Here is a 23242-nt window from a genome sequence, read left to right as displayed (position 1 = left end):
CCCACCTGCAGTACACATGGTGTTGTCCATTAGAGGGAGAATTTGCTCTTGCAAGTGAACCAGAATAAGTCCCAAAACCCAACATTCATTATAGCTGTAATAATACAAACTGGAATGAGAAAGTCAGTGATACTGCTGTCATCATGTGATCACTGTACACCAATAGCTATAAGGTCAGGGTGATGGTAATGCTGCACATGTTGAATTATTTCATTCATTCAAATGTAAGTAATCAGTGGATAAATGTGTGTATTAGTGTCACTGATAAAGATGTATCTTTCAGAATAATTTATTATTTTAGCTTCACTTATTGATATGTCAGGGGTGAGTAAAATAAACTGAAATAGTCATTTATTGCTGGGCGTTATATGTTGCGTATGGAAAGTAAGGACTCATTCGTATAAGCAGTTTCTCCTGATATTAATGCAACTAGAAGAAAAAGTGGACTTTAGGAAGTTAAAATATACCTCTATTCACACTGCCTCTGATCTCCACAAGGGGGCAGTAATACACTCGTCATCTGTCTGGTGGAAATCATATTGGGAACAATGACTTAGGAGTACAAGTTGTTTGGGGGAAGGATTGGTTAGTCTGACTTGTTCCTCTGGAGGACAGGACACATTGGACAGGCAGCAGTGAGTGGAGGATACTAATTATCTCTTATCGTCCTAAGCAATCTCTGATTGGCAGGAAGCTCCTGTATTTATATTTCATCAATGACAATACAACGAGACATAAATATATTTGCTGAATGTTAATGATAAATAATCTTCAAGAGGGATTACTGCCAGATAGTCATCAACAAATAACACCTTATATGTGATGCAGTTACAATCCCGGCGGTCAGAATCCCAGTGGTAAAAATCCAGACGCCGGAATCTCGACCGCCGAAATCTCGACCGCCGAAATCCCAACAATTTCTCCCTCTATGGGTGTCCACAACACCCTAAGATGGAGAATAAATTAGTGTGCTGAGCATAGCGAGGCACTGGGCCTGCTGCGTGGCAAGCGCAGCAAGCACGTCCCCCCTTGTTGGGATTTCAGCGGTCGGGATTCCAGCGTCGGGATTTTGACCGGCTGGATTCTGACCGCCGGGATTTAGTACCAATCCCCCTTATATATCTCCCATGGTCCCATCTTCTAATATATAGAACTATGTACAAAATAATTTAATACTTATAAAATATATAAGCTCATCAGACAAAAACAGAATCATATAATTTATAAACATCACTTTTTATTTCAAAACAATCAATATTGGAATATCTGTCAGTAAAGAAAATATCATTAGAAGGGAGAGATAAAAATCTCAGAGAGCGCAATCAAATCAATGTTTATATTAACCCGCTAAAATGGTAAGAATGAAAATTCTGGATAGATTGCTAAATCGCCTTTAACGCTGTCATTGTATCAATGGCACAATCGGGATGACAGAGCCGGCTGCTTGAGCTGGTATGATAGTGACTGGGAGGAGCTGGTGGAACTCTGTAATGGATATAAAGCTCTTTCCTGTACTAGCCCCAGCACCAGTGTGAGCAGAACAGCTGTACATACCTAGTACTAACAACCACATCGTCATTGTCTGTTCTACTGCAGCTCTATTTCCTAACAGAGACATTGTCCCAAGGGAAAAGCAGCCCCCAGCTTACTGGTCACAGCTCTCATTTCTTATCAAGATGGAGTTATATAAACCACTTTCCAGATTCATAAAATATATATGGGCCCTTCCTTCGTTACCCCTGTGAGTACGCACAGGGGACTGATGGTTAGGGCTTGCACATAATTAGTTATGCGCATGTGCAGGCCTTCTTTGCAAGCACCCTCGCTAACCCACATTGTCAGCATGACACTCGCACAGTAGGGGGGCGGCCGGAGGCGGCGAGGGGGCAATGCCCAGCATTTCATGGGCATTGCAATGCAAATGCTGGGCATTCCCATGCTATGGCATGTCATGGGGTGCAGGGGGGTCTTCGGCCAGGCCCACCAAATATAAGGTAGTTTCCACTGACGTAAATTTGCGTGGCCTGAAGAAATCATTTGTTGGTTGGCGACCATTGAATGATTTCTCCACCAGCGGGACATGCGAGGGGATGAGTCTACATGACACACCCCTTCACATGGTTGGAGGAGATACGGTGGCAGTGGGCAACAATTTGGTGGGGCGACCTTCTGGAACTCGGTAAGCTGCGTCCTTTGCAGGTTATCGAGTCAATCAGAATGAGGGCCATTATGCTGATACAATTTTCTTATGAGTAACATGCAACACTAATTCCCTTAGAATGAATTCTTATGTGATAAATAAGCGTTACCTTTCTAGTAAAACACTTGCCGCATGGAAGCATTTAAATGGCTTCTCTACAACATGACTCCTCTGGTGTCTAGCAAGATGGCACTTCTGGGTAAAACACTTGCTACATTCAGAGCATGTAAATGGCTTCTCTCCAGTGTGAATCCTCTGATGTCGAACAAGATCTGGTTTGGTGATAAAACACTTGTTACATACAGAACATGTAAATGGTCTCTCTCCTGTGTGACTCATCTGATGTATGAGAAGTTGAGATTTACATGTAAAGCTTTTTTTGCACTCTGAGCACATATGTGGTCTCTCTCCTGTGTGACTCCTCTGATGTATAACAAGATGTGACCTTTGGGAAAAACACTTGCCACATTCAGAGCATGTAAATGGTTTCTCTCCTGTGTGAATCCTCTGATGTTTCAAAAGATGCGACTTCTGGGTAAAACACTTGCTACAGTCAGAGCATTTAAATGGTCGCTCTCCAGTGTGAGTCCTCTGATGTCTAACAAGATCTGGCCTGGAGATAAAACTTTTGCTACATTCAGAGCATGTAAATCGTTTCTCTCCTGTGTGACTCCTCTGATGTCGAGCAAGATCTGTCATGGATGTAAAACACTTGCTACATTCAGAGCATGTAAATGGTTTCTCTCCTGTGTGAGTCCTCTGATGTATAACAAGATGCGACTTCTGAGTAAAACAATTGCTACATTCAGAGCATTTAAATGGTTTCTCTCCTGTGTGACTCCTCTGATGTTGGTACAGATGATACTTCTGAGAAAAACATTTACTACACTCAGAACATGTAAATGGTTTCACTCCTGTGTGAATTCGCTGATGTATGAGAAGCTTTGATTTAATTGTAAAGTGTTTGTCACACTCAGAGCACAGATGTCGTCTCTCTCCTGTGTGACTCTTCTGATGGATGAGAAGCTGTGATTTACAGGTAAAGCATTTGTCACACTCAGAGCACAGATGTGGTCTCTCTCCTGAGTGAATCATCTGATGGATGAGAAGATGTGATTTACGTGTAAAGCATTTGTCACACTCAGAGCACAGATGTGGTCTCTCTTCTGTCAGCCTCATCATGTATTATATGAGATACACTAGGCAGAATATGAGAACAGCTTTAGTGAATCCTCCAGAGGTGTAAGAAGAAATTACGTCCGTGGTTGCATTTATCAGAGATTGTCCATTCAACAATGAATTCTAATAACCTGTATTTTACCTGACCTGTAACAAGAAAAAGTCAATATTTTAATTATAAATATTACTGGGGTACATTTAATACTTTTATTTTTATCAATTAAACTTTATTGTGTAGTAATAATAATGGTGCACTATTCAATAAATGCAAGAGTGATATATATGCATGGCAATAGGTAAACATCTGAATGGTATATCATAGCAAATACAGCGATCAAGTAATAAGTGCAATAAATCAGTATTGTCAGTCCACCTATATACCAAATAAATAGGATGTAGTTTGACAATAATGGGGAATTCACTAAATTAATGACAAAACCTCCAAGAACCTTTGCAGTGATAATAACAGTATTGCTATTCTGAAAAATATTATGAACCAATACATGAGAAGAAAAGAAGAGGGACACAAAACCTGATGACACAGGACAACTAGCCCTGGCCTCCGGTATCTATTCTGGGACAGAGGTAAGGCTATAATTAAATCCCTTTATAATGTTGAAGGGAAGATCTCACAAGACTCTCCATTGTTCATGCCATGTGGTATATTTTATAGTATCTGTATTCTACATTGGAATCCCCTCAGTATAATATAAACATAACTTTCCCACATATAAACAAAACTTGGGACTAAGAGATCCTTGTTCAGAGAGGACTCAATCCAGTCCCTGTTAAAAAAAACATGGAATAATCTGTTTTGAAACATCTGTAAAGAAGGCAGAAAAATTAAATTATTCTGTAATATTGTAAAAGAGATGCTTGTTTCGTGCTCCCAGTTGTATGAATATTTGCTTACTTACAAAGGATTGGATGTGATATTGCCCTAATGTATGGGTTGCCCAAAGCTTCCAATAATCTGAAAAAGAGCCAGACTGGAAGTGGTCATCGCTGACATCAGAGACCCTCCCCGGGATCACATTGGCACCCCAGCATATTCACAAGCACAACCAGAGAACCCCATGTTTCCACTCCTAAACATTGCCTTCCTTTCAATCAATCTGTGACGGCTATGTATATGGATTTTTATTCACAAACTGCATTTGTCAATGTGCAATGTGGATGCTATGCATGCGCAGTTATTCAATAATCTGTAGGATTGCAATTCCAATAAATAGTGACCCATGTTGAATTAGGTCCAACGTTCACAGTAATGCACCTTTTAAATATAATTCTATTATATACTGTAGTAATAGTAATGATTTAAATATCAGTCAAATAAATCTTGACTTACTGATAAGTTGACATCTCTAAAATAATATCTAAAAATGATTGTATATTATATATATGTATCTTGTATAATATAATTACCTTACTCTGGGGATCCTTCCTCTGTCTCTCTCTTACTCCTCCGTCCTCCCAGCTCTCCAACCAGTAACTCATCCAGCAGCTCCTCCATCAGCTCCCAGTGGCCTGATACAGCCTATTTATAGTCACTCCTCCCCATCTCTCCCCAGTAGTTCCCAGGATGCCCTGCAGGAATTCTTACACTGAGAGGTGACATGTAAATTAGGGCCACATAACATTAGAATACAGTCATTCACCAGCTCCTCCTGCCCAGTCTTGTAAATGAAGTGTAAATATTCCTAAAGTCACTTACTACAATAGGAAATGCTAATTACACGCTGGCAGGTTAACACCTTGTATTCTAATTAGATTAATTGGACCTTTTATTTATTGTTTGGGCAGAGTTTCAGCAGAAAGACTTGTTCTACATATCAGCAGGAAAATAAGTTTTTTAAATTATAGACATATTTACACAACCATAATGCCAATCAGTAATGATATAAAAGGATATGTTGGGTCTTAAATTGATTTTAAGTTATCTTTCCTTGATGTAAAACTTGATGTAAAACTCAAAAATAGATAGAGGATATTCTGTCTTTGCTTTTAGATATGAAGACCGCAAACAAACAGTTGTGCGTCACAGTGGCGCTGCTGATAGTTATCCCACCACCTCTTTATACAATAATAGTACTTTCCTTGTCACAATACATGAAAGGTGGTGTACTGTACTTTTTCTCTGCACAATAAGATTTTGAAAAAGGACATGTCTTTAATTCCTCTAGATGCGCTCACATTCTGTTCAAAGCAAACAGCTTTGAGGTCGTATATAGGACCAATTACAAAGCTCTGGCTCGCCCCTCGTGTTTGTTTCTTGCACCCTGGGGGAAACAAAGCAAATATACATAGGGCAACTCCATATTCGCAACAATTATATTTATTATAAAATTGCACTCACATAAAAACATATAAAAATGGCATATCACCACTACGGGTACGTTGGTCTCCAATGATCTCCCATATATTTCGAAGCGTCCCTCAGTATATGACGGCAGTCTGTCAGTCCTCCCCAGGAAGTGTCCAACTTTAGGTGATCGAGTTCTGCTTAAGCGCACTTTCAGACAACGTCCTATCTCAGAATCAAGACTGACAAGACAAACGGAGCAGCCGGGAACCCCGCTCGCGGCGTGGGCAATTGAACAAAAACTCCCATAAAGTGTATTACAAAATGAATAGCCACGGAGCATAAGTATAACTCTTACTTTCTTCGCATTTATATTTCTAAAGTTTACTAACAACTAAAAGCATATTTTTATGGCTAAATGACTGAGCATTAAAATCTGGCTGGACACTAGCAATTTGTTTGCATTGGCATAGGCGTGCGCAGGGGGGGTGCCGGGGGTGCACAGGCACCTCCTAATGACAGGACCTTGCTGCACGATTGCAGCAAGGTCCTACATCACAGAATATAATTTTTTTTTCCGGGAGCCGGCTGCCTGTAGGGGGAGCTGAAGTGCACAGACAGCTCCTCTCAGGCCTTAATGAAACAGTGCTGGACGAGTGGCCGGGTGAGGAGTGAGGAGAGGACTTCCTGGTGTTTGAATGTGCTGCAGGTAAGCTGGAACAGGGGGATTGTATGTTATATGAGGCTATGACTTTGTTTTAGAGGGGAAGGGGGAAGGTATTTTGGTCTTTAATAATGCTGGCTGCTTTTTTGTTATGTCATAAAGGTGTGTGTTTATCAGCTTTTTGTAAGTATACTGTGTGTGCATAGGGGGGCTGTTTATATGTGCACTATGTGTGTGGGAGGGGACTCTGTGTACTGTGTGTGTATGTGGGTGTGCAAAGGCTGTGCATATGTATACTATGTGTGTGGGGGGCTCTGTATGTATGTATGTATGTGTGTGTATACTATGGTCCTTATTCAGATGCACTCGGCTGCATGGGGGGGGGGGCGGAGATGGGCGGGGGGCGCCGGTCTGCCCCATTACCATATGGGAACGCCCAGCGTTTCATGGGCGTTTCCATGAGAACGCTGGGTGTTCTCATGGTAATGAGGCAGTGACGCGGGTGTGTGGGGCGGGTAGCTGACATCACGGATGTCAGCTGCCCGCCCAGATCCACGCCAGCGTGCACGCAAATGTAAGTAACTTAAAAGTCACTTATATATGCGTGCACGCTAAACATCATTCGATGGTCGGTGACCATCGAATGATGTGGGCGGACACCCGAGCAATGCGAATGGATGTTTATGCAAAACATCCATTCGCTGCTGTGCGGGCTAAGCCGCACATTGCTGGGGCGACGAGGGGGGGGGGGCGGGCGTTCGCCGAGCGGGGTTTGATGGACTCGCAAGGCTGCGAATCAACCTGAATAGCCCCCTATGTGTGGGGGCGGGCATTTGCCCCTGGGTACTTGGGGTACAAGTGTGGTGCACCCCCTAATAAAACAGGCTGCGCACGCCTATGTGCATTGGAGTGTGATTTTGGAGAGATCTAACATTTACAGTATATCTACAGACTAATATTGTCTCACAAAAGACTGCCGGTACTTATGTATTATCTGGGCTCCCATGTTAAATGCACCCCATTTTTTCATACCCCTATTATCCAACTACGAATGGAGTTGAGTTTATATAGTGTGGAGAGCGCAGCGAGCCACCGTGCCCGAAGCATGGCGAGCGCAGCGGTCTCATAAGAAAAACGGGAGCCGTGATATTACATAAGTACCAGACTGCCGTTAATCCCTGCTTTGCAGAAGTTAACCCCATGCATGCCTAACCAAGCCAAAAGCCTGCAATATATTTGTCTTTGCTTTCTATCTGCATTCTGAATGTGAAAGATAGATGGAGTGTGGATATGAACCACCTGAAAAATACCTGCTTGTGCTGAAAACACCAAAAGCACACTAAGAATAGTGAATAGTATGTTGAATATAAATGCTTATTTAAGGAGTTTATTTTGTTTTATGTAAATTTCACCGGCCGGTGTTCTCACTTTTTAAAAGTGTTTAAAATTTTTTTTGTATTAGTAAATAAAATTATATTGATTTTTATCAAACCAAGTATCCAGTGTCCTTTCGCGTCGTCTACCTTGTATTTACTTCTAAAGAGGGGTTGAGTATACCCTCTAGACGGCAGCAGGGACAAACAATTTCCAGCGCTTTGCTATTACTACGTTTGGTTATATAAAAGCTGCTATCAGGTAATAAGACGGACACTGACGCCATTATAACTTTTTCATTACCCGACAATATATTCCCTGGCTACCTGCCTCTATGGATATTTAACATACAAATTGTACATACAAATGATGTGAAATTCTTTAATTAATAATCTTACATTAGACTAGTCACTGATTGACAATCTTGGGAAAAATATATACCTACAGCAGACAAGACAGTGTGAGATTATATCCCGATATTGTCATAGTTACTTGTCTTGCACTAGAAATGTGATGTTTCCATCTAAAAGCACATTCACTGGGATAATTGTGTAATTACACCACTAATTGTGTGCTCTCATATCAAGTCACGTGACTACTCTCGGGCTGAAGGCAACATTCAAACATGAAATAAGACTATTATTATTGCTGAAGTGTTCTTAGCATTGTCTTTTGCCACCCGCCCGTATGTGATGTACTATAAACACACCCGATCGTGCATATGTAATGATCGGGTGCAGTGAATATATGAATATCTAATGAGCGGCTCGGCTCCCGGCCCCCTGCTGGCTGCTCTGTGTAAGAAAAAATGTATATATATATTTTTTTAATTAAATATATATTCATGTACTGTAAGCACATGAATACAAATAGCATGCCCCTTCTCAGAATAAAATTCCTGATTTTTTGACACCAAATGTAAAAAGCAAAACACTTTATTTTAAAAGTTCACATTCCACTTCACCATAAAAAGATAGCGATTGCTACTCGGTGAAGCATGGCGATAATAACCTTGAAATGTATTTGCCATCTGGTCATTGATTAGGGTGATTCACCGTTTTAGTCAAAAAATCGCCTTACAGCATGAAAATAGCACAAAATCGCCATAGAACATGGCGAATCAGCCTCATTGAATACTGCCCTAAGTGATACATAGGGGTGAAATGTAATAGGATGAGAGGTTTAGAAAGTGAGAGATATGGTAAGAAATCAATAGTTTTTTTTTTAAAGTGGCAATCATTTACACTGCAAAATCAAACTGGTTTTGCAGTGTAAATGATTGCCGCTTTAAAATAACTGGAGTTTTCTTACCAAATCTCTCACTTTCTAAATCTCTCATCCTACTAAATGTCCCCCATAGTATCAGTATAATTAATTAGATTGTACTAAACAACAGTGCGCTTTACATCACCTCACTGGGATATACAAACTTGTTACTATACCTCTGAATGGGATTATTTGACCATTGATGTCTGTGACAGTTATATATGTGTGCATATGTGCAATATTTTAATATATGATTTTTAAAAGCTTAGTTTTAATATAACCTTCAATAGGTGGGAATAACTTCCCTTCCTATCCCTTACTGGTTACAAACTCTAAAACTTGCCTAGGTTTATCACATGTCCTAATGTAGATAGCCACTAATACTATTTTCAATTAATATTTTCTATAATGTGAATAGAGGAGATACATTTAAAAGAGTGCGACAATAAAAAGAGAGTGATTTTCCTTCTATTAACGATATGTACAACAAGTCTTTCTGCTGAAACTCTGCCCAGACAATAGGTGACTCCTAAACAAAAGGTCCCATTGGTGACATAACAGGAGGCCGGAGGCTGATGTGATCTAATTACTATACAAGGTGTTACCCTGCCAGGGTGTAATTAGCATTTCCCATTGTAGTAAGTGACTTTAGGAATATTTACACCTCATTTACAAGACAAGGAGCTGGGCAGGAGAAGCTGCTGTGGTGAATGTCTGTATACTAATGTTATGTGACCCTAATTTACATGTCACCTCTCAGTGTAAGAATTCCTGCAGGGCATACTGGGAACTACTGGGGAGAGACTATAAATAGGCTGTATCAGGCCACTGGGAGCTGATGGAGGAGCTGCTGGATCAGTTACTGGTTGGAGAGCTGGGAGGACGGAGGAGTAAGAGAGAGACAGAGGAAGGATCCCCTTAATAAGGTAATTATATTATACATAGGATTATGCTGATAATTACACAATCGGTTTTAGCATTGCTTTTGTGAATATTGCCTTGTTATTAGTAATTACATTTTATTTGACCAGTATATAATTAGTTAATATTACTATATAATAGAATAATATTAACTTATCCTATGCGTGACATTGCAGTTAAGCATTCATAAATCAATATACCAATTCATGAAAGTTCACATTATATTTATAAATATATTAAAGGGACTTTATAATTTTTCATCTAAATTGTATGAGTGATGGGCAATCATTGGGATCAGGGCTGCCATCAGAATATGTGGGACCCTGGACTGACATAATAGACAGGCCCCTTCCCTTTCTAAAGCTGTGTACACACGGGGGCGATAGGGGCTGAAATCGCTGGAAATATAGTCGCTGGTGACCATATTGCCAGTGATGGGAGTGTGCACCAGCGATAAAATGCAGGGTGCGCTCCCGTTTTCAGCCCTGTTCTAATCGCTGGTTGCAGGAGCTTGCTCCTGCGACCAGCTGATTACCTCTGTGGCTCCCCCAGCAGAGGTTTCCTTTCATCAACGACCATCTCTGGTCGCTGATGAAAAGGAGACACTAAGTAAAATATTGCTGAGCAATTTATCTCCCCCATGTGTATGGGGCTTTAGACAGTCAGCAGCACTGGCCACACTACTCAATCTATACATTGCTTCATGGGAAATGGGAACTTTGTTTATGACAAATTACACTTTATAGACTATAATCCTGGGCCCAATATCTGTCTGGGCCTAGATAGAAACTTCTCTGAATGGAGAACACTTAGCACCAGGTGTATTTGATATGTAGGAAGGTTATGTTTCCACTCTACCAAGGGAATTCCAGTGTAGAATAGCAATTGCTCTAAAATATTCCACGTGGTATGAACAACAGAGAGTCTTGGGAAATATTCCTTACAACATACGACAGGGGGTAATTTTAGCCTTCTCATGTGCGGCTCCTCTCACCCCCTGCCCCTTTCCTTATCTTCTCATGCATTGGCTTATGATATATTCATGGACAGCAATACTGCTATTATCTCCACAAAGGTTTCTTGGAGGAGTTTTCATGTATTAATTCCTCATTTATGACAAACTATCATATTTATTTGGTATATTAATGGAATGACATTACTGACTATTATATTGTGCTATTTCTTGCATACTGTGGGGCAGATGTATGATGTGTCGTTATGGGGGAGAAGGGGATCAGCGCACGTTATGTGCACTGATACCGCTTCTCCCCCATGTATGAAGCGGCCGGGATGCGGTAATGGACAGGGGCGCTATGCGCCCCTGTCCATATCGGCGCTGCTATCAAAATCATAGCAGGCCGAATGTATGAACGGTCAGCATCGCTGACCGTTCCGCACGAAGCCGGGTTTGGCTTTGCCAGCATCAGGCTGGGAAAAGCCCTATCTAAACAGCAGGGACAGCGCTGTCCCTGCTGTTAGGTCTGGGCTGCGCTGGGGATCTTGCGTGAACAGCGAGATCCCGCGCATGCCCAGTGCGGCTGGCCGGGGGACAGGAGATAGCGCATCAGTATTAACTGATGCGCTATCTCCAGAAAGGGACATCACCGAAGGGGGGAGTTAACGCTCCCCCGCTTCGGCAGACAAGATGTTAATACATCTTGTCGATGTCCCTTCCTGCTTCGCCTCGCTATTGAGGCGAAGCAGGAAGTATCATAGCGGCGCGATAAGCGCTGCTATGATACATCTGCCCCATTATTTGCTATGATATACCATTTGGATGTTTGCCTATTGCCTTGGATATATATCAGTCTCACATGCATTGAATAATCTATGATTACTTGTCATGTTTTATGCGATACAAATTTATTTGAAAATAAAAATAACTAGATCTACACCGGTCATTTCTATATTTTAAATATTGTTTTTTTTTTCGTGTTACAGGTAAAATACAGAAATTCTTCTAAGAACATTAGAAGACATCGCTGAATGGACATTATTCTCTGATAATGCCGACTATACATAGTGTTTTCCTATACACCTCTGAAGAATTCACTAAAGACATTCTCATTTTTTGCATGGGAGAAACCTTCCACAGCTAATTTGTATCTTATCTATGACATGATGAGTCTGACAGGAGAGAGACCACATCTGTGCTCTGAGTGTGACAAACACTTTACATATAAATCAGCGCTTCTCATCCATCAGAGGATTCACACAGGAGAGAGACCATTTACATGTTCTGAGTGTAGCAAGAGTTTTACCCGTAAGTCAACTCTTAATACACATCAGAGGATTCACACAGGAGAGAGACCATTTTATTGCTCTGAATGTGACAAAGGCTTTACATATAAATTAGATCTTCTCATCCATCAGAGGAGTCACACAGGAGAGAGACCACATCTGTGCTCTGAGTGTGACAAACGCTTTACATGTAAATCAAATCTTCTCAGACATCAGAGGAGTCACACAGGAGAGAGACCATATAAATGTGCTGAATGTAGCAAGTGTTTTATCACCAGGCAAAAACTTGTTAAACATCAGAGGAGTCACACAGGAGAGAGACCATATAAATGCTCTGAATGTAGCAAGTGTTTTTCTCAGCAGTCAAATCTTTCTCAACATCAAAGGAGTCACACAGGAGAGAAACCATTTCAATGCTTTGAATGCAGAAAGTGTTTTACAGAAAAGAGAAATCTTCTTCTTCATCAGAGGATTCACACAGGATAAAAACACAAGTGTTTCACTAAGAAACAAGGGACCTTATTCATGTCTGTTCGTTTGGACCCTTTCGTTCTCAATGGTCCGATGTTGGGCTTTTGGCACAGCATAAGATGACATTTTAAAGCAGAGCCAGGTGACTGTGATATTATTTATCTGCACATGTGCAGGGTCATTTCTGCTCATGTGCAGACGCTGGCTGCGTGCAACCATGTGCTCACACCCAACCTTGCACGCAGAGGACAGGGGGGGACAGGGGGCATAAAACTGGTCCATTTTAATATGGGAACACTCAGCGCTTCATTAGTGATTGTCCTGCCCCAGCAAAAACCCAACACAGAGTTGTGGGCCACCCCTCAGCTTCTCCCCCCCCCCCTCATGTCTCCTCCGGCACCTTACGCCGGAGCTCCTGTGCCCTGCCGCTGCCCCAGCTACAGCCACCGATCATAATATGTGCCAAGCTGGGGTTGTTCAGGGCGGCTTGGGAGGATTCGGGCAACTGAAATCCAGAGTCCCCCCAAGCCGCGCTGAACATACCCGAGCCTGCCGCCTGCCATCTGCCGCCTGCTATTTACTAGAACTAATGGTGGTGGGGTCAGGGGAGCTCCAGTGTACAATCGCCGGAGCTGAGGTGAGCTTTTTTTTTTTATTCACTTTCTTTATTGATATTTTTTCATATAGTAACAAATACATTGACTACAATTATAACAGACAATACACCATACAATACATTACTAACAATTAACAAATACAAACATCCCCATACACATCCCCTCCCCCCACACTCATCGTCTAAATGCATTCACAAATTATATGTTTTTGGGTCAGCTGCTCAGTTCATTATTGATTAAGCACCTTTTACGTGTTTTTTTTTTTATCCTTCCAGCATCCCTCTCCTTCTTTTCTCTTCCCCACCCCATACTCCTGCTTGTCCTGCATGATAGAGATATTTTAATACCTGTCAGTCTATTATATATTGATTATCGTGCCTATAAGGGCTGTTGCCATGCATTTATTTACATGTTTGGTATATCAATGTTTAATGTGTACATCAAATTTTACTTGTGTTATTCATAATACAATACATAGTGCAGTGAAGTTATATATAATTATGACCCAGTAAACCCTGAGGCTAAGCAGCACCCAAAGCATCAGCCATTCTAAGCGAGCGCAGTGTACACCCCAAACCAATAATTAGTGTGTAGTTGTTGGTGTTTTTTTTTTCCTTTTTCGCTTTCTCTTTCCTTCCTCCTTTCCCCTTTGTTTGGGTATGCATCTTGTGACATTTGTGAATTGCTGTGACCTGTGATATACACACTTTACTTTATGCGGTATTCATTATACAATAAATAATACAATAAAATTTAATAAGTAATATATTGTTGTTTTTGGGGTATATGTCTTGTAACACTTGTGATTTCGGGGGACATTTACCAAAATGGATTCGTAGAAAAAAGGTGTATTCGTAGGGAGAAATACACCTTTTTTTACGAATTTGTATTTTTGGGATTTACAATCCCAAAAATACAACAATTCGTAGTCCTAAAGATGGAACATTCGTATTTGTATTTACAAATACGAATGTCTACACCATCGATAGGATACGACAGAAATCACCATTCAAAAGAATGGTGGTTTCTGATTTACTAAGCAGCCGTACTGATAATACGGCTGCTTAGTGGTGTAAAATACTCACGCAAATACGACAGGAAAATAGAACACCATTTTTCTGTTCTATTTGCGTTTTAGCCTGCACGGATCAGTCAGATCCGTGCAGGCTGCAGTGTAAAAAAATAGAAAAATTAAATAAATAAAAAAAAAAGGCGTAGGGTCCCCCCCACAGCCGAAACCAGCACTAGGCTGACAGAGCCTGGAGCCGGTAATTAAAAATCAGGGAACCCGACAAATAGGGGTTCCCTGATTTTTAACAACCAGCCCCAGGCTCCTGCTCTGGGGCTGGTTCCCAAAATACGGGGGACAAAATGACTAGGGGTCCCCCGTATTTTAAGAACCAGCCCCAGGCAAAACCAGCCAGCAGGGTAATGCCACAGCCGGGGGGAGACTTTTTATGCAAGTCCCCCCGGCCAAAGCATTAACCCTACCGACCAGTCAGCCTGGCCAGGGGCCCAATAAAGGGGTCCCCCCCTCCAGGACTTACCTGACCAGGCTAAAGCCTGGTGCTGTCCTCGATGCCCCTGAGCGGTGGGCATCGAGCTGATAGCGGTGTAAAAAATAGAACAAACGATTGTTTTTTACTGTGGCACTACAAGTGCCAGCAAGCTGGGACTTGGAGAACCACAAGTCCCAGCCTGCTGGGCATTAAAGGGCCCGCTGGGTCTTGTAGTGCCACAGTAAAAAAAATAGTTAAATAAAACACACTGACACCCAATTTAAATAAAAGTTTAATACACACATACTGATACTTACCTATCTTGATCCCGTTGGTCGGTCGCTGGCTCCGGTGTCGGCGGCTCCGTGTCGGCGGCTCCGTGTCGGCGGCTCCGAGGTCGGCGTCCTGTCCGAGGATAATCCATGTTGGACCTGTGGAAGGAAATCCAACTCACCCAGGTCCTCCATGGATGGTCTTCTTTCTTCATCTGTCGACATCCAGGTCTTCTGGCAGCTGCTGACGACTTCCAGCAGCTGCCGGCATCTCCCGCGACGCTCCCCGGCTTTCAGAGCCAGAGAGATCCTTCCTCTTCGGCGTCTGGGCTCAGAATGAATTCTGGCCAATCAGGAGCCGCCTAGCCGCCTAGCGGCCAATCAGGAAAGGCAATCAGGAAAGATTTTATATTAGGATTCTCCATCCAACCACCAACACACTTTTGTTTTATATTGTTTTTTTATGAGGGGGAAGGGAAAGGTAGAAAAGGGAAGGATAGATATGGTGGCTAATAGACAATCTGTATATAATGATATCAGCCAAAAGAGTGTATGACGTACCAAGTCAAGAAGATGTTTACAGTTTTGATGGTATTTGTATCAGCTTGGGTCAAAAATGTTCTCAATAGAGGGATATCATCCCCTGAGGCATTATTATAGCCTGGCTGATTTTTAATTTTTTGATTTTTTTTATATAAATGTGTCAAAGAAAAATAATAAACAAATATATCACATATTAGTATGTGGAATTAATTAGTGTGATAAATAAATTAAGATATAAATATATAAATAGTTCTTATAATCTGGGACCATAAGAATATGGCGAAATATGTGTGGTGTTAGGGTGGCTGTCACGGGGGATATGTGTACCAACAGTATATATTTCTGTGGTACTAATTGGTTAGGCTTCTCTTAATACAACATTTCATACATATTTATATACGAAGCATCATAATTACACACACTGTATATGCATATAGGGTATGATAGGAGAATAAAACAAGTTGTTCTCTTTGATCTCAGATCATTGCTACTTTCCTGCCGTGTGTCTCTGGGACAGTAAACGGACAGAATGAGGGGGGTGATACCAGTTTGAGATCAAAAAATGAGAGCAAATAGAAGGAAGCAAAAGTAGGGATCTGCTGTTGTTCTCCTAGTCTCACATGTCACCCCTGTTAGTAACAAACCAGCGCAGGAGGTCTATTAGTGACTGGAGTCAATGAGAGTCCCTTAATATGAGATGGACAGATTCCTTGTGGATAAGTACATATACCAATTTAAGTGCATCCAGTTATACTCTTATCATGCTTTCCCTTATTCTCCATACAATTCCCTATGTGGATCTCATGAGTCTATAGCTTCCTAATAGCATTCCAAATGTCAATGCAGTTATGGAGTCTGAGTACAATACCAACACAAGTAGGGAGATCTCAGTTCAATTATCCATAAGGTTCCCTGCCTCGTTCTCACAAGGCTAAATACTTTCCAACAGGCTCAAATTTAACTGCAAAATGTGGAGCTAGAGTTCAAATACAGACAGTAGTGGAGAGATCTCCAATCTGATAGCGCATCTGTCAGAAGTCAAAAAGAATTTTTCAAAGTAATACTCATCGTGTGTCTGCTTCGTAATAGTGCCTTAGATGGCAGCCTTCCCACCGTGACAGCCCTTCCTGCCTGGACGCGCGTTTCGCCTCTGCTTGTTCACCAGTGTATGTTATGTGTAATATGGTGTCTATTTAAGCCACCTACGTTTCGCGGGGCGGCCGTACCAGTGTCTCCATTGGTTAAGCCCCCTCTGTACCTCCCGTATTCATTGGGAGTTGGAGTACGCTTGTCTGTGTGTCCGCCTATCATTAGCTAGTCTGGGGTCACGTGATATCTGATTGCGTCAGACGTCTTTACGTGAGCCCTATGTCGCACGGCCGCATCTCCATCCTTGGCAACAGTCTGGGCACTACATCCCAGTTTGCTGTCTATTTGGACTCCTAGATCCTTTTCAAGTATGGAATTACCCAGTTCCTCTCCGCTAACGTTTTAACTTGCACACTGGTTGTGTCTCCCAGGCTACATAACCTTACATTTATCTACATTGAACCTCATCTTCCATTTTTTTGCCCGCTAGAATTGCAAGATCATTTTGAAGCATGGTGACATCTTCTGATGATTTGATGACTTTGCTAAGTTTTGTATCGTCCGCAAAGATGGATACATTGCTGAGTAACCCTATCCCAATATCGTTAATAAAAATGTTAAACAGAATGGGCCCCAAAACCGAACCCCGGTGCACTCCACTTAGTACCAGTATCGTATCTGATACGGCACCATTCACAACCACTCTTTGGGGGCTATTCTAGTCCATTCTTTCTGACAAAATCCTTCTTAGATGGACAAAACCATGTGCACTGCGGGTGGGGCAGATGTAACTTGAGCAGAGAGAATTAGATTTGGGTGGGGTTTTTCTTCAAAGTGAGATCTATATTGAAGTGTAAAATCATGCAGTCAGTATTTTTCCTGCACAGAAACAAAATAACTCCCCCAAATCTAATTCTCTCTGCACATGTTACATCTGCCCCCATGCAGTGCACATGGTTTTGTCCATCTAATAAGGATTTTGTCAGAAAGAATGAACTAGATAAACTCCTTTGTTCTCTATTACATAGCCAATTCCCTACCCATAGGCAGATATCACCCAATCCTAGGTTCTCCATTTTATCAATCAATCTCTTGTGTGGGACAGTATCAAATGCTTTAGCGAAATCTAGGAAAATCACATCTACAGCATTTCCATTATCTAAGGTTTTTACTAACCTCTTCATAGAACCCTAGTAGATTAGTTTGGCATGAACGATTTTTCATGAACTCATGTTGGTTAGTACTGAGTAGACGGTGATGGTCTAAATATTCCTGGATACCATCCCTTAAAAATCCTTAATTCATTGTGGGTTCCCCACTCCCCTGTGACCTCTGCCCAGTCTGACTGGTCGGGGGGGATTAATGTTTTGGCCGCAGGACCTTCTACAATAAGTTTCCCCCCGATGGCTGGCTGGGCCTGTGGCTGGTTCTTAAAATATGGGAGATCCCTATATTCATTTTGTATCCTGTATTTTGGGAACCAGACCCAGCCATGGAGCCTGGGGCTGGTTTAAAAAAATCAACAGAGCCCTATGCAAAATTTTAACTCATTTTTTAAAACCTGCCCCAGATCTTTAAGTCTGGTGCTGGTTATAACCGTGTGGAGGACCACACGCCATTTTTTAAAATGTATTTATTTTGTATTTTTTTTACACAGTGAAGCCTGCTTGGATCTGACTGATCCATGCAGGCTAAAGCCAAATACGCCAGGATAATGAAGTGTATTTTCCTGTCGTATTTGGCTGGCAATTACGGCCATTTACCGCTAAATTAGGAATCACCATTCTTTTGAATGGTGATTCCTATTCGTATTTCCCAATGGAGTATACATTCGTATTTGTAAATACAAATACGAATGTGCCATAAATACAAATACAAATTTTTTAGACGTATTTTGCTTAGTAAATTTCCCCCATATTGGGTAAGAGCCACAAAAGGTTATTGCATAAAAATTATGAACTGATAGTAGATTTGGGAATTAATGCAGAATTGTGTTGTTACTGTTGGACCTTATTAATCAATTAATTTCATTATTAGTGTAATCATTGTATGCAGAAATGTTTTAATCATACTTATATGTCTTTAAATGGACTTTTATGTTTTTTCATGTAATAACTAATTAATAGATCAATACAGTGCACTCACTACATTGTTTAGTCTCTCTTTTCCTCCTCTGTCCTCCCATCTCTCCAACCAGTAAGAGGTGACATGTAAATTAGGGTCACATAACATTAGTATATAGTCATTCACCACAGCAGCTTCTCCTGTCCAGTTAACTCACTTAGTACAATGGGAAATGCTAATTACACCCTGGCAGGGTAACACCTTGTATTATAATTAGATCACAGCAGCCTCTGGCCTCCTGTTATGTCACCAAAGGGACCTTTTGTTTAGGAGTCGCCTATTGTCCAGGCATAAAGTCAGCAGAAAGACTTGTTCTACATATCAACAAGCACATAGTGTAACAATGCATCACTGCTAAACTGTAACATAATTAGACATACAGAATTAATGTAGCATATAAAAGGAATAAGGGTGAAACTGCGCTTATAAGGAAAGAATAATTAATGTAGATTCCCCTAAAGAAATGTATATGCAAGTGCATTATTACTCCTAAGGCGGTGTCATTAATTGCAAGAATTTTTTTTTTGTTTTCTGGTTTATAAATTATTATTCTATATTAGGTTATATAAAAGATTTCTGTTATTACAAATTGATCTGTTTGCCATCTTTTGCATGTGGTATAGGTGTATACATGGTCAGGACACCAATAGTAGCCCTTACATAGTTTTCTTTTGTAGATTATGTACTTCAGATTTTTTAAAAGATGTATAGACACTTTGATTTATAATTTTAAAGAAATCTTATACAGGTTGAGTATCCCGTATCCGAGTGTCCGTTATCCGAATTATTTCGAAAACCATACATTCCAGAAAGTAAAAAAAAAAATTATTTTTTTTGCTAAAAACTCACTGGGGACATTTGTAACAGCATCACTGGGGACATGATATGTAACTGGCACTATATATGTGCAAGACAATGATTGCTTGGCATTCAAATTCAATATCTGAGATAGTACACAAATTGTGTTTCATGTTTTGAAACCTTGTTTTTTGAACAAATAAAATATATTTGTGTGTATTTTATGTGTTTATACAGTATACATGCAAGATACTTCAAAATACATAATTGAAATATTAAAATATTCAGAAATATGGAATAATCCGTTATCCAAAATTCTCCTGGTCCCGAGCATTTTGGATACGGGATACTCAACCTGTACTGTATTTTTTAATTAAATCAATACAATGTCAAATACTAGTGTACATATAAGTAATTCCCCCAAGTAGAAATATCCCTGGTGGTATTTTTACATTTTATGTATTTTTGAAACATAATATATCATTTATATTACTGGGAATTTTTTTAGGTTATTTTTTTTTACATTTTAAGATGAAATCATCAAATAAAAGAATATAATTCAGAGTCAATGAGTAATCAAAAGATATTAGCAAATAGTGAGACAATAGATCAAAGAAAAACAGTAAATAACTAAAGATTATTTAGATACTAGGTCAAATTTTAACAATTATTTGATACAGAATAGATAGTTAATAACACGGTGTATCACAAAGCAAACAATAATCCTCATATATAGGAAAACAGAGAAAGAATAATGATTAGACAATAAAGGTAGGGCTAAGGGGATCGAGGAGGGAGGGGGAATGGGAGTAACATTCCCAGGTGTAAATACAACTATATATATATGACATTATAATGATAGGTCAAGGCTATCGCATTACAATGTAAAATAACCTAGTAAGGAAATTGAATAATGTTCCATATAAATGTGGTGTTACCCGGCTATAATGGAAGGTGCTGCAAGTTGTCTAAGCAGATACCACTCTGGTGCAAATGGGGGTGTACTCTGCGCAAAAGCAGATATGGATCAAAGCAACATATTTCTAATTAATAATATTCCTTATAGGTGAATTGATTTTTTAAAAATGTATCTTGTGTAAGTATATACAGAAAACAAACACAATTATTTATAAAAATAGGAAAAAGATGCATGAATTATTTTTAAAACCTAATAACAGTAATCACACTGGGAAAGTTAGACATAAAAACACATTAACACCCGGAAAGGAAAGTTGGTAGCAAAGGTTGTATATCATGTGGATTTATGCTGACCAATGGGGCTGTAAGTTGCTGAGGGTCTGCCGACAGACTTTCCGTTTTATGCTGTTTGGACAATCGACTAGTTTCGCTAAAGCAATGGCTTCTTCAGGTTGCTGAGTAAAGGCCTCCATACATTAGGCCGACTTGTCCAATGGACAAGTTGGACCTAATCATCCTGACAGCTCCCCGGGGAGGATCACATACAATTTGGCACTTGATGTGCCAAGTTTTGCATGTGATAAATCGCATGCAATTTATCATGTGCAGATCCTGGGGAGCTGCAGGCGGAGGGAGCTGTGAGCCGAGTGGGGCATTAGGCTGTGCGCAGAGAGCCGGGCAGGGGATGCAGAGAGGTGAGCGATTTTACAAATGGACTGACACCCCACAATATTTTGGGGGGTGAAATTACAAGGAAGAGAAAACTCATTTAAAAGATTTTTATCAACTTTTATCAACCTTTTTTTAACACCTTTCCTTTCCCGGTGTTTATATGTTTTGTATGTGTAACCTTCCCAGTGTCTATACCAGTATTCTATTTTAAAAATAATTAATGTATCTTATTCCTATATTTATAACTCCTTTTGTTTTCTGTATAAGCTTACACAAAATACATTTTCAAAAAATCAGTTCACCTATAAGGAGTATTATTAATTAGAAATATGTTGCTTTGATCCATATATGATTTTGCGCAGAGTACGCCCCCCTTTGCTCCGGAATTGAACAGGGTATTTGTAGTATACCCAGTTACTCAGCTGCAATCATATATGAAGTATTATACAGCGCTGTCCTCCACACATCTCTGGGCAACAGATACCAATCTGTTACTTCAAAAACTTGAAAAAAATTCCCTGTTCATTCAGCCATAGCAAATCTATATATGGCCCCCATTTATTATAGAATTTATCTGTTCTTTCTTGTATATCAGGAAAGGAGGAGAACCTGTCATAGTAGAGAGTTTTCAGTAATAGACTATGAACGTCTAACATTGTAGGGAGAGTAGGGTATATCCAATGATTCAGAATCACTTTACCAGCTATCGTATCTAGAACTATAAAGACTGGCTACTGGGAATTGAATGCAAACATAATCAACACTTTTAAACAAATACAAATAATGATTCACTCAGTTTATTAATTGTATGATCTTTTATTTTTTCATAACTTTGGGATTCATATAGAAGTTTATTAGCTTCCAAAGCAAAATCAGAGCAATCTTGGATGATGTCTCCATCCTTGGCTACAATATTATTATCTAGGCTGCAAACAGCTAATGCTCATAAATCAGCTTTAAATATGCTCTAACTTAATAAAGAATATTCTGATCATAACTGCCTCCCGATTCTATATGGTAGTATTTAGATGCTGATATTATTATACAATGTATCGCCCTCTGTGGTGGCCAATTGTACTTTTTCCATTAGAAAATGCTTCTGTATTCTTCAAATATCGAATATACCTCCATCATTTACATAACATGGTACATTTCCCAAATTTGTAATCATGTGCTGGTCTGGTGCCCACAGCTTGTGTTCCTCAGCCCACACAGGTCTCCTCTTATTTCTGTCCTACAGTAGTGTTATCATTGCAGCAATTCTACAAGTAAGATCTGATTCCAGTCTCCTCAGTTGATGGTGAGATGTGTCTGCAGCTTATACTCATTGGAGCATTTATTTGGTGTCTAATGTGCTGTTACTAGGTGATTGCTGTGGTGATCCCCATAGGAACCTGTGACATCATAACGCTGTACGGTGACTGCTGCTGCACTTGTTGAAACTTTTAAAGTTGTGCCAATCTCCTGAATCATCTTCATTTATTAAAGTAACAACAGAATATCCTCAGCCTGTAATATCTTGTGATGTTCTTATTCTATTTTGTAATTTTACATCAAGAAAATATAATTTATGATCAATTTATGACTCAACATATCCTTCATAGTACAACTGATAAGCATCCGGCAGTAACAGGCAAAACTTGTTATCAATACATTATGCCTCCACAATTCTCACCTCATTTACTCATTTTTTAAATAAAAATAAATTGTTATGGTGCTACTGTATGTCTATATATGTTATGTAGATCAGGTCTTTCTACTGACTTCTGCCCAGACAATAGGTGACTCCTAAACAAAAAGTCCCTTTGGTTACATAACAGGAGGCCAGAGGCTGCTGTGATCTAATTACAATACAAGGTGTAATTAGCCAGGGTGTAATTAGCATTTCCTATTGTAGTGAGTGACTTTAGGAATATTTACACCTCATTTACAAGACAAGGAGCTGGGCAGGAGGAGCTGCTGTGGTGAATGACTGTATACTAATGTTATGTGACCCTAATTTACATGTCACCTCTCAGTGTAAGAATTCCTGCAGGGCATCCTGGGAACTACTGGGGAGAGATGGGGAGGAGTGACTATAAATAGGCTGTAT

At 40.2% G+C, this 23242-nt stretch overlaps 2 protein-coding genes across 2 annotated transcripts in view; one reads left to right on the top strand and one right to left on the bottom strand.

Moving 5' to 3' along the window:
- Nucleotides 1-13475, top strand: part of LOC146073259 (uncharacterized) — a 385449-nt gene extending 371974 nt beyond the window's left edge. Inside the window, exons 12-13 of the mRNA XM_083180446.1 lie at nt 12095-12487; nt 13453-13475. Coding sequence (XP_083036572.1) covers nt 12095-12487; nt 13453-13475 — 416 coding nt within the window. The remainder of the gene's footprint in view (nt 1-12094; nt 12488-13452) is intronic.
- Nucleotides 2306-8005, bottom strand: LOC146072180 (uncharacterized). The gene is made up of 3 exons (XM_083179510.1): nt 7903-8005; nt 3522-3526; nt 2306-3226 (listed from the first exon to the last, which is right to left on the bottom strand). Exons 1-3 carry the CDS (start codon nt 8003-8005, stop codon nt 2306-2308), a joined length of 1029 nt encoding a protein of 342 aa, XP_083035636.1.
- Nucleotides 13476-23242: the final 9767 nt, after the last annotated feature.

The sequence above is a fragment of the Crinia signifera genome, chromosome 4 (assembly GCF_055691185.1).
Source record: "Crinia signifera chromosome 4, ASM5569118v1, whole genome shotgun sequence".
Classification (NCBI taxonomy): domain Eukaryota; kingdom Metazoa; phylum Chordata; class Amphibia; order Anura; family Myobatrachidae; genus Crinia; species Crinia signifera.
Note: the sequence above shows the minus strand (reverse complement) of the source record. Positions and strands in the feature narration are given on the sequence as shown.